This window comes from Pteropus medius, unplaced genomic scaffold (assembly GCF_902729225.1).
Source record: "Pteropus medius unplaced genomic scaffold, Ma_sr-lr_union100, whole genome shotgun sequence".
Lineage (NCBI taxonomy): Eukaryota > Metazoa > Chordata > Mammalia > Chiroptera > Pteropodidae > Pteropus > Pteropus medius.
This window is the reverse complement of record NW_024349799.1, coordinates 8113985-8130465: the sequence shown is the minus strand read 5'-3', so window position 1 is coordinate 8130465 and position 16481 is coordinate 8113985. Positions and strand designations below refer to the sequence as shown.

The following is a 16481-nucleotide window of genomic DNA, read 5'->3' as shown; positions in this document are numbered from 1 at the left end:
TAAAGGGCATTGCTTTTTTCCCTAAACACCATAGCCTAGCCCATATTAAGTTTTCAGTAAACATTTATGTGCTGGGCCCACTGCCAATCTCACTTTTTATGGGCGTAGAGAAGGAATAGATTATTGCTCTGGAGTGAAGGATCTCTCTGCCAGGTGTAGTATTTATTAGTTTAATATCATACTAGGTCACTAGTTTTTAATTTAATCTTTTACAAACTACTGGGAACACCCTATTTCTAAAAATGACCCAATAGAAGGATGTGAATTATTGAATCAAAATGAGAGAAATCTCCTCTACCCTTAGGAGGTTCCCTGGCAGAGATCATCTGATAGCAGCATGTTTGGGAAATAAAAGCAGAGCTGCAAGGGATTTCTAGAAAGGAAGCTGACTGCTGGTGCTTGGGATTTTCCACCCGCTTGCTATTACCTTCTAGCTTTCTGCAAAGGGCTTCACACACAGCAGACATTTGATAGTGTTTGTCAGTGAACTTATACCAGAAGCTGTGCATTTAGAAGGAAAGGAGCCCCTGAGCCATGTGGTGTGATCGAGAAAGCACTTGTGAACCCAAGCGCTGTTTGTGCCAGCCCATACAAGGCGATTTTCTCTGTTACCTAATTTAATTCTTCCAATAATCTTATGAGGTATAAATTCCATTATTATCACCATTTACATATGGTGATAATATAAAGACTCAAATTAAGTAACTCATTTCTGACTACATAGATGTTTATCCAAGGGTTGACAAACTGTGACCCATGAGCCAAATCCAGCCAGCCAATTGGTTTTATAGTTTTACTGGAATGCAGCCACGCATATTCATTTATGTATTGTCTATACTAGCAGAGTTGAGTAGTTGTGAGAAAGACTGTATGGTCCCCAAAGCCATATTTTAATATATTACTATCTGGCACTTTATAGAAAAAGTTTGCCAGCCCCTGAAATACATAGGTCTATAGTTTTAATGATGATAAACTATGCATGGTAAATGGAAAAGAATTTGAAGGTCACACATCGACAGTAGCAGTTAGGAGGGAATAAGGAGGTGATCTCCACTCTTTACATTTTGTACTTTGAAATTATTCATTTACTTTTTACTGTTATAACTTACAGCAACATATACAGATCCTAAATGTGTAGCTGATGATGTATCCACCATTCTAATCAAAATATAGAAATTTTCTAGCATGCCAGAGAGCTCTCTCCTGACCCACCCCTATGAATACATTTCCCAAAGTAACCTCAATTTTAACCTATATCACCATGGATTAGTTTTTCTTTCTTTTTGGCTTCATATAAATGGAATCACACAGTATGTATTCCTTTATGGGTGGGAATGGTGTTCTACAACTTTATTGCTAACAACTTGGAAAACAGAAGTACAAATGAGGTAAAAAAAAAAAAAATCATCCTTAATGGCATTATCTAGAGATGATCACTTGTTCATTTAGTCAACAAATATTTTATTGAGCAACTGCTATGTATCAGGCATTTCTCCAGGCATCGAAGAGTAAGACATGAGATGGTTCCTGCTCCTGTGGAGCTTACTGCCTATGGTGTATTTCTTCATGGGTTCATCAAAAGTACCATGTCTAGCACTACATAGAGGTCTGGCCGAGCTCTTGGACCATCTGCCCCAAAGGCCTGAAAATGGACTCCCTGGTAATTTAGGACCATTTATTTTTCAAGTCACAGGAAAGCTAAATAGTCATCCAGGCCAAATGGCCATTTTTCAAAAGATCAAAGGCCCAGAGAGGGCGCTCACCAAAGCCTTTAGGAAAGTGAAGAGTCATCCAGAAAGGAATGTTGTATCCAGAGCTAGAACTTCAGGCTACTAATCCTGCAGTCTAGAATGTTCTTCAGGCTGTGAAACTACTCTCTAACAAGAAGGCCCCTGGTCTTCTTCAGACTAGGATAGGGCAATATTTATGTTTTTCTCTAGAGATGATTTCATTTTGAGGCCTTCCAGAGACTCCATAATCAATGGGAAAGTCTTGGAGAGTGGAGTAGCAGAGGATGGAGAAGGCCAGGCACTCTTGGCTCTAAGAAAAGCAGGGTAACCATGGAAAGTAGGGGGAAGGTTGTATGCACAAGAGCAAAAAAGGAATATCACTTATGCTGCAAAGTTACAGGAGAGGTGGGTCCCCAGGAATGGTTTGTCATTCTGTGAAATTTCCAAGATGATCCTCGAAAAACCTTCATAGAGTGATGAGCCAATTGATTTTAAATTATCTTACAGCAGGGACTGCATCTCCCATAAAAAATCTTGGAATTCGAACTGCGAATTCATTGTTCGAGTAGAATAAGTTAAGGTAGTCTTTTCAAATTCAGTAACTCTTAAAAAAAAAACAAGCTGGGAATCAAAGAGCCCAGATATCAGCTGTCTCAGTTTTTCAAGTGTTTTCATGATGTGCTTCTTCTTTCTAAACATGTGAGCCTGTCACACTCCAGGAACCTGAGGGTACTAACTCATTTAATCTTTCCCAAAACATAGTAGCATATTATTTTCATTTTCCACATGAGGAAACTGAGGGTCAGAAAGATTATGTAACATGCTCAAGTCACACAGCTGGTTAAGCATATCTCAGACCAAAATTTAGGTCTGTTTGATTCCAATATCTACCCTCTCTTCTCTGCTATAAATCCTCTGCTTTTCCTTTATAGACTCCTCGCTTTCAACTTTTTATCTCCCAAATCAGTAAAAGCTAAAAACCTTTGTCTTTCCTCCTAAAGCCCTGTTCAAAAGTCCTGAGCCCCAGTCTCGTCCCTTCAATTAACTTGCTCCAATGGCTCCAAGACACCGCCTTCAAATGTCCTACGTCTTATTTTCCCCATCTTTAAAATAGGGCTACTATATCAGTCCATCACCACTTTATCCTATGTGAAGCATAGACAAAGAGTATTTCCACTGTTTTCTTGCTTCCTCTATTTGGGAGTTTAACTAAAGGGTTTTATTTGATAAATCATTTAGTTAGCATTTTTGACTCATATCCTGAAGGACTCTCTACTGGGATGCTTACACTTTTCTTTTGAAATTTCCATAGGAAGGGGTAGGTATTGGATCTGTTCACAGATCTATAGTAGCAGTTACTTGGTGAGCACCCATATTGCACTAGGTGGTATATACAAGGCAGATCTGGGCAGGATTACAGGAAGTTGCTAAATACATATAGATCACCTGCAAGATGTACCTGGACACTCACAGGAAGTTTCCCTGTACTCTGTGAAACTTCTTGTACATTCACAGTTAATTTGAGGTACAGAGAAGAATGGGTTTGCTGACACCTGAATTTTGAGAGATAAGGAAGCTCGAGAGTCAGACTGAGCACACAACAGTTGGAACTACAAATCAAAGCTTTGTCGTTAAAAGGGAAGTGATTGCTGGTTTTTTAATGGGTTTTCCCAGCTAAACACAGAAACTGATCTTCATTACACTTGACTGCTTCTATCATGATAGCAAGTGAGAAACAGAAAAAAAAGAGGTTGTTTTCCAGTGACATTTACTCTCAGCACTTCATTATCCTGGTTCAGGGGAACTGGGGAGGCAGAGAATGTTCTCGTAGTGGGCTAAACTGTGAGGGGCAAGGACCTGCCATATGTCACAACAAACTAGAAGACAATAAGGTGAAAGGAAGGGCTCCCATTTCCATGAACTTATTACCCCTTCTCAGGGAAAGAGAGAGGTAGTGCAAACCTTCCCCAGGGCTCCAGGCACACCACCACCTCGCTATTTTCTGGCTCTCAGCATAGGTGGTCCAGACATCTGTAGCTGATTCTGTATTTGAAAGAGACGGCCTAGCTTCTTAACGACCTGACTTGAATCAATACACCTGGAGTACATCTAGATTTGATTCTGAATCAAGCAAATTGAGAGCTTGCTGACTCCTCTTCCCCCACATTGAAATTCCTCTTCCCAAAACTAAGCCCAACTTCCTCCTAATTATCTTGTAAAGGTGAGAAAGGTAGGAGAATTTGCTTAGAAGAGCCTTTGCAAATTCCCTGTGGATTCTGAATTTTTGTTTCTAATCTCCCAGTCCCTCCAAACTCAGTTCCAGATCTTCCTGGTTTTGAGAAATCTAAGCCTCCAGAGCCTAGATTTTACTACTGGGAAGTGGCTTCCTGCCTTCCTATACTGCAAAGGGTGAACGCTATTATTACACTAAGAGGTTTCACAGGTGGTCTCATTCAATGCATACAAGGCTCCTCTCCCTGTACTGTAGGTATCAGTATTTTACAGATGAGGAAACTGAGGCTTAGAGAGGGGAAAGAGGTGTCCTCTGCCCCAGGAGCTTTTGATCTGTGAGCCGGGAATCCTAAAAAGCCCCTTCCCCTATTCTTCTGCAGGTCAGGTTCAGCCTGTAGATCTGGGTGCGCCTCGGGACTCCTTCCCACACACTTTGCGCCCCAGGGAGATGCAGGTGAAACTCATAGAGTGCTGAAAAGTTCCCGGCTTCCTTCCCGGCCCAGGCCCGGGTGAAAAAAACTTTTATCCCTCAGCGGTTTTATGGGCACCTTCTCAACTTGTGCTTCTACCGCCGCTGCCACCTGCAGCCTCACGTCTGCAGGGCGCCATCCTTGGCTCCAGGAACCGCTTATGTCCTGGAGCTGCAAATAAACCAGAAATCATTGGAGGTGGAGGGGACGGACACGTGGCTCCAACTGCCCATCCAGCTACTAGGCAAACTTTGCTTTCACTGCTAGAAAGGAGGCCCGGCAATTCTAGTTTTGCCCCGAAAGCGGAGGCGCTTTGATATTCCGGGTTTCAACTGGAGAGCTTGGCCCAGGCGTCCAGTTGCCCCGCGGCCGGGCCAGGCTGGGTGCTGGGGGCAGCCGGGCTGCTGCGGGAGCTCAACTTTGGCTACTCCCCCTGGCCGTAAATTAGTCTACGCCTCCTTCCCGCTCGCCTACGCTCTGGGAGCCGGCATTTCTACAAATGCAAACCGCCAGATCCGGCTGATGAGGGCCTGGGGTCTGCAGAGTGGTAACCCAGGTAGAACTAAACGGGGTCCCTGCAATCCGCACTTACCCGGCCTAACACCTCCCCTACCGCCCACTTTTCCCCAGGTCTCAGCGCCCATTCCCAATAGGTCAGTATCTCCTCTGCTCCGTTGGCTCTCCTGGCCCGCCACCTGTCTGTTGGGACACCTCGGAGGGTCTCTACTCTCCCATTCTCTTCCATCTCCTTCCAAGAACACCCCAACTTCCTCAGCTCTCACCTGAACCCCCGAGGCACAGTTTCTTCTCTCCAGACTAAATCCGGACTCGAGGCTGGTGGGAAAGCCCCGGAGTCTTCCACACTAGGCTGCAAACTACTTGCTTAACAAGTCCAAAGGTCAGCTAAAGTTTAGCTGATAAACAGAACCAGTACAAGAAGGTCTTCAGCCCCCCAGCGTGAGTACAATGGACCCTGGCAAGCCCCGCTCCCGCCGGAGTCCCCAGCTCTCCACGTCTGCCCCACAAACTCTCCCTCTCTCATCTGTTTCCCCCACGACCATTTGCATCTTGCCGAAAGCCGGGCCCTCCCTGCTAATTTGCATATCTTATATGGCCTAATGGTGGCGATCATGGCAAGTTAGAAGTTTTCTGACTTCTCGGAGGAGACTCCGGGACCCCGCGGAGTAACTGGTGTCTGGAGGCTGAAGTGTGGGGGCTTCCTGGACTTGGGGTTCGCTTGTGAAACTCCCCACTTCCTTCTTCTCTTGCACCCACACACCCCCTTCTTTTTCTGTCCTTGGAAAATGGTGTCCAAGCTCACGTCGCTCCAGCAAGAACTCCTGAGCGCCCTGCTGAGCTCTGGAGTCACCAAGGAGGTGCTGGTCCAGGCCTTGGAAGAGTTACTGCCATCCCCGAGTTTCGGGGTGAAGCTGGAGACGCTGCCTCTGTCCCCCGGGAGCGGGGCCGAACCCGAGACCAAGCCGGTTTTCCATACCCTCACGAACGGCCACGCCAAGGGCCGCTTATCCGGGGACGAGGGCTCCGAGGACGGGGACGATTATGACACCCCTCCCATCCTCAAGGAACTGCAGGCGCTCAACACCGAGGAGGCGGCGGAGCAGCGGGCGGAGGTTGACCGGATGCTCAGGTGGGTGCGGACCGAGGTCGGAGGTACGCGCTCAGCCCCTTGAGAAGCGGAGCGGCCTTGCGCCTAAGCTACACAGAGCCCATGTCTCTCGCCATACCTGTTCCCCACCACAGAAGTCCCCCGGGGGGCGCTCCGCTTCTCTCCCAACACCTGGACCCCTCTCAACTCCTCAACTGGATGGCCCTGAGCCCTGAGGCTTCATCTCCCCCTGTCCAGGGCAGCGCCCGGGACCCAAGAGTCCCTCCTGGCCGGGCTGCGGAGCCCTTTGCCCGCGCAACTGAAGGTGTGAGTGGGTTCCGTGAAACAGCAGTGGTTTCCCAAGAGCAGAGGCTCGGGCCGCACAAGTCCCAGGCCACGCATTTCTCCCGGGCGCCTCCTCTCCGGTCCTGGTAAAACTCAGGCCTAGGGTACAGCGTCCTACTGTTCTTTGCAAAAGAACAGGCGTCAGCCGAGGCCGGGATGGGGGGTGGGGGAGTGGGGGGCGAATTCTCAGGTGGGCACTCCCATCTGCAGCGCCGAAGCAAGGCCCAGGATTATCCGGAATCCCCCAAACTGGTTTAGATTTGCAAAAGGAAATGTTTGCATGTTATAGGGTCAGGATAGACACTCACGGGGCAAAATTAGCCATATATCTAAACAAGCGAGGGGCAAATGCGGCTAAAATCCCAGTTCGCAGCGGACCTGGTCGCAACCTGAGAAAGGGCGTTTCCGGATCTCGCCGCTGACACCCTGGCTTCCCGGGGGAATTCAGGCGGCTTGCCTGCAGTCTGTCTCCCGGTTCGGGATCGTTTCCTGGGCCTCTTCGATCGGCCTAGGGCTTTGACAGCTGGTTACTAATTATTCAAGGAGCCGAGCGGTTCCCTTAGATCGCAAGTCGCTCCCAGCCGCTCCGCTTTAGGACCGAACCCCCTCGCGTGGCCTCGGACACTTCAGCGCCGCGGTTTCAAGGCAGGGCCAGGACCAAAGTCGCGACCCGGACTCGGGCTGCCTCAGTTGCATGTCCATAGTGGCACTTTGGGGTGGAATATGACCTTGCATTTGAATTTGCCATCTGGGGACCTGGCGGCTTACTCTCTAGCAAAGACAATCAGGAGGGACTTGTAGCCCTAACCCCCGCCCCCGCCCCCAAATACTTAGTTACAATTCGTAGGTTTGACGTTCTTCCCTCATCATTTCTCCGAGTGGCGGCGGTTTCTCGCCCGCCGGAGTTTGTGCGCAGGAAGGTGAGAGGGTTCGGTAGGAGCGAGGGTTCGGTAGGAGCGGCCAGGGAGCCAGTCGGCCTGGAGGTTGACCAGGGCCTGGTGGACTAACGAGCTCCCGCCGCCTACCACTTGGGGCCCGCCGGGCCTAGGCCCGTCAGCCCAAGAACCCGTGAGCAGGCTCTACTGGGGTCTGGGAAGCCCAAGGCGACCAAGGGCGCCCCTCTGTACCCAGCCCCGCGCGGGGCTGGACGCAGCAGAAATGTAACATAAACTGCAGCACGTGGAGTTAGGGTGTTATTAATTTATTTCTATAAATCATCAACAGAAAGATACACAAAGAGTCGTGATTAGGTTGAAAAGAGAGGCGGGTTATTCATTGGTGAAGTTGTAAACGCGGCTTAGTAAGGGAAGGAAATCAAAACTCCGATGCGGGGTTGCTCGCCGCTCTCAGCTCGCGCGCGCTCGCGCACACACGCGCGCGCACACACACACACGCACACACACACACACACACACAGAGCACTTCGGGGCGCTCTGGCCAAGCCCCCAGTGCGGGCACAGCCCCGGGGCCGCCAACACCTGCAGGCCCTGCCGGCAGAGAGCCGGGCTCGGCCCTGGGTCCTGGACCTCAGCCCTCTGCCCTCGGCAAAACGCCGGCTCCAACCAGGCTGCGAGCGAGGAGGCTAGGGGTTCTGAGACGCTCGCCGCGATGGGGACGCAGGAGGGACCCCGGGGTTTTCTCCCCTTCCCAAACGGGTGCTGCCTTCCTTCCCCCACCTTTGGGAGTGCTCGGACTTATAAATTTTTCAAGAAATTGCTAGCGGTCCCCAGGTCACTGCGCAGTCGGCTCCTGAGCGCCAGACACACACTCCGTTTTTTGCCCACCCAGTTTCCCTAAGGCGGAAAGAAAAGAACAGGAAAAGTCACTTTTTGGAGCGCTCGGAAGCTCTCCATACCTCCTAGAAGAGGAAGGCGAAAAAGGAAGGTCGGGGACTGCGCGCTGCCGGGTCCCTGGGTCTGGGTGGAGCCGGCCTCACTCTCGGGTCTCTCCACCCTGGCGCGTCGGCGGCGTTTGGAAAGAAGCTGGAGTTGAGGCTTCTTAACCAACACGCGGCCAGCTGTGCTGGGGTCCAGGGTGTTTCTGGTCGTGGGCCGCAGAGGCATTGTTTGGAAAGCGGCGTGCTGGGCGGACGGTGCGCGCGCCCAGGTCCGGCGTTTGACACCTGCGCTCGGAGCACAAAGGCCGCGCGCGCTTCTCGGGATCGTGTATTTATTGGGGTCGGGGACCCCTGAACATGAGCTGTATTTCAAGTTTTCAAAAGTAACCAGGTCTCCAGGTTCTTCTCGGTGAATCTGTTGTTGATTCTGGGGTCAGAGAGCTGTAAAGGTATAACTACGCCATCTTACCCGCAACTCTAGTTCTTTAATGCGGTCTTAAAAGCTTTGCTGTGGTTTATAGGGTTTTCCTGGTCTTCTTCTTTTTTTAACTTTCCCAATTGTTGAACTAATTCACTCTTTCCACAGAACCCTTAGCGCTTAGAACACTACATTATTTCTCTAGATTTTTTAGACACACAAAATGAACACAAATTAAAATTGTAAGCAAAACAAAACAAAGAATCTATTAAATAATAATTTTTAAAATCCAAATACTTTTTCTAACTTTAAAAGCTATTGTTCGTATCTGGTGAAAGTGTTTTTCCACCCTAGAAATATCTGTGGAAATATTCGCCACAAATAAGCTTTTAAATGATCTCTAGTATTTCCACGGGTACGTCCAAAATGTCACGTTATTTTTCTCTTACTCCGGGTGAATTCTCCATGTTTGAAACTGTAACGCACTTTCTCATTTTTTGTTCTTGTTGTTACTTTATTATATTGTATTACTTGGAAGTTTCTTTATAAATACTTGAGAAATTCGTTAACTTATATGTAATTAATCTTAAAAGTTTGCATTTCTCAAAAACATCTCTATCAAAACCCGGATTCTCACAAATTTAATATCAAAAATTTGCTAAAATAGTTACCCAAATGCTTACAAAATATCTCAGTTTAATTACTAGACTTTTGATTTATTAAACTATTTTATTTGACATTATAGGCACCATTTAAAAATAAATTAGGTATTTAATTTGCAACACTGTATCTGGTTTTACCTTTTTACCTCTGTTTTACACTATTTTTTATTATTTCATCTGAAACTTTTTTCCCTTCATTTTTTCATGTTTTATTAAGCTATTATATACATCAACATATAATTTTTTTAAGTTAAATATGTGGCTACACTAAACAAATAGTATATGTGGATATACTGCTTCTTTAATACTTTTGTTCTATACTGTGCATTATTTTCTTATTTTTTTTGTTTTAAATGACATCTCTCAGTTTTGTCACCTATTCAATAAATAAGAAACAATATTGTCAAAGTTGAAAACATTTTAAATAAATAAAATCCAAAGGCATTACCACATTCTTCTAAAGAAGCTTTTTGTACATCTTAGTTTATGAGAAATGAAGAATATAAGCAAGGTCTTATGCAAGCTTGAAATTTGAGAGAAGTATATTACTTTCCAGATACTCTTCCTGATCAGAGTAGAAATGTAAAAATACAGAAAAACAAGTCATTGGGAATCGTTACTATTTGGAAATTGAAATTATTCACTCCCATTAGGTTTTATTTTGGAGGTGTGGCTGTGATGATTTTTTTTTTTAACTTTACTTGCCTCACCTCAGTGGAGTGATTCTTCAGTCTCAGGGAGGAATGTCATTGTAGTTCTTAAAACTTCTAAAATTCTGAAAACCATTTAACATGTGGCTAACAAGTTATCTTTGTGTCTCAGGAGATAGACATATATCTTTTATTCCTATTTTGTAAGACAAGAAACTGAGACACGCATTCAGAAGGAAAACAATGTGAAAGAGGTCTAGGTGAATTTAGAAACTGATGCTACTACCCCGATTATTTTTGGATCAGCCAGCCCAGCCCTAAGCTAATAGCACCTCCACTTTCCAGTGGGTCTCTTGCCATTTAAGGCTCTCTCAGTCCAGGGAAATGAAGGAACTTTTCTTTCTGCTTAAGAAGAGACAGTGCTGGTAGTGCTTTCCCATTCCTGAAAATAGGAAATCATCTTCATCTTTTCTCACTTAATCTCAAACGAAAGGAGTGGAGTGTACTATCTAGGAGCATTCATCTCCCCTTTTATTTAGGTTCTATTTTGGCCTCACATCTCTCCCAAGGATGTAGTTTGGACAGGTGGAGACATAAGTGAAGATCAGAGTTTTTCACAGAGTTTAGGTAAAACACTTAGAGAATATATCTCCCCAGACGTCTTCAACCAGCATCCTAACCGTTTACTTATATGTCTAGTGAGGATCCTTGGAGGGCTGCCAAAATGATCAAAGGCTACATGCAGCAACACAACATCCCCCAGAGGGAGGTAGTCGATGTCACGGGTCTGAACCAGTCACACCTCTCCCAGCATCTCAACAAGGGCACCCCTATGAAGACCCAGAAGCGTGCCGCCCTGTATACCTGGTACGTCCGAAAGCAACGGGAGATCCTCAGACGTAAGTGTTTTAATTTTGCCTCTGCCTCAACCTGGAGTGACCTTTGCCCTAACTCTAACCCCTGTGGGATGCCTCAGTTTCCCCTTCTCCAAGAAGGTCTGCATGGCACTTGGCAAATATAAGGAAGCTGGCAGTTAGATTTGGCCTTCATAGTTGCTGTACGATGAATTGGCTTATATCATTTTCTTCTTACACAGTCCCTTACTACCCAGCCAGGTGTTCTGACAAGTCCTTCAGTGTGCACGATGGTCCCTGCTTCCAACATCTTTCTCTTTGAAACTGAATGTGTAGCAGTGGAATATTGTTCCCAAAGTAAGCCAAACAGGTCCCCTTGATACATGACCACAGATTAGAGTTGCCAAGGAAGATATTTTATAGTAAACAATAATATTGATCACTATTACTGTTATTTTCCTCCCCTCTTGGGGGGGGGGAGGATTATTTTTTTAAAAAATAGGACATTTGTATATATATATAGATATATTTAAAACCTGACCCTATTATTTTGGGGAGGGGGTGGTGACTGAGTTCTGAAGAAATTTAAAGCACTTACTCACATTTACCAAAGGTGGTAGAGTTTGGGGACATCAGCTGAAGAAGCCGCTTCTGGCTAAGGCAGGATACAGTAAAAGTGTCTGCCTTTGGAACTCTGACCAATCAATTCTGGTCATTCCCATTCCCAGATTTCCTTTCTGTCCCAAATCGCTTCCACTTAATAATATCGAGAGACTTTTGTTTTGAAATCTAGGGAAGTTTGAACTTCATTTGAATGACAAGAGTAGGAAATGACATACTGTTTTTATTTTAGGAAAGCATACCTTTACATTATACTTTAATTATTTTGATCCTTTTCCTAGGAAAATTTTGTATGAGTTTTCACTCTTCAGCACACTGTCCTCTGGGCTATGGACTTTTCTGTCTTTGCCAAGAAAATTAGTTTCCATCACTTTCTGAAGTGGGTTTTTTTCCCCTCTCACTAGATGGTCACTTTTAAAAAATTATTTTTGTTTTCTATCACACACTGCTCTGAAGTGATTGTTTCAGTATTTATTGTCTCAATGTATATGGGCTGGAAAGGCTTTCATGGTGGAAGGAAAGATTTTTTTTTAGTCATTCATCTCATGTTGTGGTCATTCTCTCTTTTGTTGGAAGCATTGAAATGGATAGATTAGAAGAAGCAAAGTAAGAGCTCTTTGCTGCATAGGGTAGGAGTCTCTGGGTTGATCCACCATCTGGGGTGACTAGGTCTGCAAGAATTTGTGTTTCTGACGTGAAGCAACTCTCTGTAATTCCTGAAAAGTCCATTATCAGGAGTCACAGTCTCCAAAGGCCAGAGAACCCTTGGAACCTGCCTTCACTAATCCAAGGCCCATTTGACATTTTTAGTTTGAGTTGCCTCTCTGTGTTCAATGGCAGTTCCCTCAGAAAGGAGACGGAAGTAGGAAAGACCAAATGGGAGCTTCTAAAAAGACAGGAAGCCCAGATAATTTCTCAAGATCCTTGAGAAAGGACATTTAATAAAATAACTTATGCTATAGTCTCTGCAAGGGGTTTTTTAGTTGTTATTTTTATCATTACTCAAAAATCACATGAGACATAAAGCTTAAGAAACATTTCTTCATTCTGTAAATATTATATGAGCAGCTATTAGGTGCCAAGCACTGTGCTGGGCTGTGGGATACACAGCCCAGAGTCTCACAACCTAATGGAGGGATGAAATGTGTGAATAGATAAGGCCAAATGCTTTCTAAAGCTTCTGTAAAGGTATATACAAGGGGCAGCAGAGGAATTGCTAAACTGCCCGGAGACATCATGAAAGGCTTCCTAGAGGAGGTGACATTTGAACCAAAGTCTGACAGATGACTGTAACACATACCATCATGGGGTAAAAATTAGAAGGTGAGATAAATAAAAGAGGGACACAAGTGAATGGGGTAGGAGGAAAGAGAAAGAGGGGGGAGAATTTTAAAAAGGTGTTATGTGATTACAAATTTTCTTAAAAAAAATAATAAATGGTAATATTCATGGGCTCATCTACATACATAGAATCTTCTTGTTCAAGTCAACTTCTGAGGCTGTAAAAAGGCTACTGAACCCAACTTCTCCAAGTTAATTTTTATGGGTGGTGAACATTTTCTTTCTCTTCCTGCCCTCACTTCCACTCTCATTAATCTGGAAAGAAGGAGAAGAGAGTTGGTGGTGGCTGGAGGACATGGGAAGTCTAGTTCTTCAAAAACTGAGGGACAAGGGCCAAGGCCCTGAGGTGGGTAGAGCCTGGATGTTTCTGGCATGCTCTAGGTTCTGCACGCCATGCAGGCTGCTGCCTCCTCAAAGGGCAGTGGACAGATAGGCAGCCCCCCACAGTATGGGTGGTTGTGAATGTGTTTCACACCCACCACAGACGAAACTTTAGGAGTCAGTTTTACTTCCACCTAAGTCAGACTTGAAGGTTTTACAGGTGTGTTATTTGCATGGTTTTGTTTGTTTTTTGGCAAGAGGTGATACAAAGGCTGCTGGTTAGGAGCCTTAGGGTCTCCAGGCTGGGTTCACATCATGGCTTCTGCCCCACATCCTTGTGACTTTGAACAAGTCACTTAACCAGTCTGAACCTCAATTCCTTCATCTATAAAATGGAGATAGCAATACTTGTTGCATGGCAAGGATGTGAGAAATAGATGAAGGGACACATTTAGAGGACTTGGCCTCTATAGAAATGGTTCAATAAATGTTAATTCTTATTATATCTGTTCACATTGAGAACCTCGAATTGATCCTGGGTCCTTGGGCTTATCCATATTGGCTTTGGCTGTTATTCATGGTGATTCCTCAGGTCCACAGGGAGGAGAGAAGACACTGAGGCAGACCCCCACTGAGTAGGGCAGGGTTCCCCAACCCCCAGGCTGAAGACCGGTACCTGTCTGTGGCCTGTCAGGAACTGGGCTACACAGCAGGAGGTGAGCAGCTGGGGAGCAAGCAAAGCTTCATCTGTATTTGCAGCCACTCCCCAGTGCTAACATCACTCCCTCAACTCTACCTCAGATTATCAGGATTTAGAGTCTCATAGGAGTACCGATTCCTGGTGCCAAAAAGTTGGAGACTGCTGGAGTAGGGAACTTCTCTCTATTCCTCTGATTGTCTCTAAAGTAACTGCACTTAGATGCCTGCTGTGAAGACCCAATATTATAGAAGATGTGAAAGCATTTTGAAAAGCATAACCTCCATAGGAATTTGAGTCATCATCATCATCCTGACTAGTGGTAGATGTTCTAAAGATATTTAGGACCCCTTGGGTTTACATCCAGTCCTATTCTGCAGATGGGGAAGCTGAGAGACTGGGGATTGAAGTACTTGACTGGGGCCCTACATTATCCTGTTGAATCAGTGACTTCCTGACCGTAAACTTGGCACAGACTCTCCCACAATCTAAAGGAGTTTTGGGAACCAGTGAAAACAGAGCCCTAAGTGGCTTGAGAATCATCTAAAATGGATAGGACCCAAAACAAAGGCCCCAGTGACATGTTCAGTTCATCAACCAGGGAGACCGCTCATTGACTTGGCCAGTCAGCAACTGATTAAACAGACCCCAATACCACCTGCAGCTGGGGTCCTAAGTCCAGGTGGCCCACTGCTCCTGTGATGGACCAAAATGGAAATGAATCCTCTGAATGATAGTAAGTTCCCCATTGCTGGGGATATATAGATTGGAGGACCACATGGCAGGATGTGGTAGAGGGGATTCAAGCATTAAGTAGTGCCCTGACTTTGAACCTTGAGGATTTTGGTTCCAGTCATCTCTCACACATGTGGGAGTGACTTCAGGAACCAAGAAAGAAAAACATTAAGGTCCAGAACATGGGGACCAGCAGTTAAGAAATTGATCTGTTACGTGTCCTTGCTCAGCAGGGTGCTTGGCCTCTATGCTTATTCATCTGTAAAATGGAATCAATCACCCCGATGAACCCTGCTTCGTGCAGCTGTGAGGAAGAGAACAACAAAGCTCTCTTCCTCCATAAGCAAATATCAAATCATTCTTAAACCATATAGGCTAGGGCATCACCACTGGGCAAGCTGCTGTCTTTTTTCATTCATTCAGCCAAAATGTATTGAGGATCATGATATGCCCAGGTCCCGGGAAGGGACAGACAGGGAGCATCATTCCTTCTGCATTTATCTTTCTCCAACTCATTAAACGTCATTCCTAGAAAAGTCCTGTGTCTGCCATCTTCAGCTTGTGTGGGTGTGTCTGTAAGGCCTTTCCCTCATAAAGGGATTCCTGGACACACACACACACACACACCCCATTGCCTTTGAAATTATCTAGATCTGAAGAGCTTCTACTCTTTCCAATATAAAACTCCAGTTATATTTATTTCAAAGCTGTGGTCAAAAAGTTTTTTGGGTTTTGGGTTTTTCTAAGAGTATAACATTATAATGTAGATTCTTAGTACACATGAGGAGAGAGGAGGGGTGGGGAGAGCTACTTTCAGTCTCTGAATATTTTGTCTAACTACAAATTGTACCTTTGAGTACTTTCCTCCTAGACCTGAGACTTGGTTGATTTCATCCCCTTGAAAAAATACAAGAGTTCAATACAGAGTATTGCTTCATGTTTGAGGCCATTGAAGGAAATGGCAGGGGGAATAAATTGCTCTTAAAACAATGGTTGGCAACATTGGAGCTCCTTCAAAGGAAGGAAAGGGGTGGCTTTGTGGAGTGAACTGAGGTGGGCAGTGAGGGGCCTGTCGTGAGCCTTCCCTCTGCATCCTCATATACAATAACAGCAGATCACAAAGCTTAAGGGAGAGGAATAAAAGTGTTTTTGTTCGTCTGTCTATCTGTCTGCCAAGTGAAGGCTACAGACGCTATCAAATCTACTCCTTTCTCTTTTCAGAATTCAACCAGACAGTCCAGAGTTCTGGAAATATGACAGACAAAAGCAGTCAGGATCAGCTGCTGTTTCTCTTTCCAGAGTTCAGTCAACAGAGCCAGGGGCCTGGGCAGTCCGATGACGCCTGCTCTGAGCCCGCCAACAAGAAGATGCGTCGCAACCGGTTCAAATGGGGGCCCGCATCCCAGCAAATCTTGTACCAGGCCTACGACCGGCAAAAGAACCCCAGCAAGGAAGAGAGGGAGGCCTTAGTGGAGGAATGCAACAGGTAACACCACAAGAAGCTCACCCGAGCAGGCTGGCAAGCACATGGACCAAATATCCATCCCCTCAGTCCTGGGATATAGAGACACTGGTTATCCAGATAAGTGTGGCTAAATCAGGGCTTCCCAAAGTGTGTTCCACGGAATCCTAATTTCAAGTCGTTAATAAATAGATTTGAGGAACGTCATATGCATACTTCCTCTTAGAGAGTCATGACATACATTAATATATTAGAGGCTCTGAGGAGTTCTGCAGTCGAGAAACCCACTTAGCTTTGTTGAATTGATTGTTGACCATGAAATCTTTTTTTTTTTTCAGGGAATACCCCTATGAACTATTATTCCAGGGAAGATACTCTGGAGAGGGCTGATCTAAAATATGATGCCAGCAAAATGAGAATCATGTGTTTGACTGCATATAAACCAGGGAAAAACTATCTCTTAGCCACAGACTGGCTCTGGCCTCTACCAATTGTTGTAC

General features: G+C 45.5%; 1 protein-coding gene and 1 long non-coding RNA gene across 6 annotated transcripts in view; one reads left to right on the top strand and one right to left on the bottom strand.

Moving 5' to 3' along the window:
- Nucleotides 1-1233: 1233 nt before the first annotated feature.
- LOC120620871 (uncharacterized) lies at nucleotides 1234-5478 on the bottom strand. Its single transcript, XR_005658011.1, has 2 exons — nucleotides 5215-5478; nucleotides 1234-4603 (listed from the first exon to the last, which is right to left on the bottom strand). It is a non-coding gene; the product is annotated as an uncharacterized LOC120620871 (long non-coding RNA).
- Nucleotides 5479-5513: 35 nt separating this feature from the next.
- Nucleotides 5514-16481, top strand: part of HNF1B (HNF1 homeobox B) — a 49222-nt gene continuing 38254 nt past the window's right edge. Inside the window, exons 1-3 of one of the 5 annotated variants that reach the window (XM_039885925.1) lie at nucleotides 5514-6080; nucleotides 10650-10849; nucleotides 15819-16005. In XM_039885925.1, the coding sequence (XP_039741859.1) occupies nucleotides 5737-6080; nucleotides 10650-10849; nucleotides 15819-16005 (731 nt within the window). In that variant the 5' untranslated portion in view covers nucleotides 5514-5736. Of the gene's footprint in view, nucleotides 6081-10649; nucleotides 10850-15740; nucleotides 16006-16481 lie in introns of all 5 variants that reach the window. The other 4 variants (XM_039885921.1, XM_039885922.1, XM_039885924.1 and 1 more) reach the window with 4 other exon arrangements.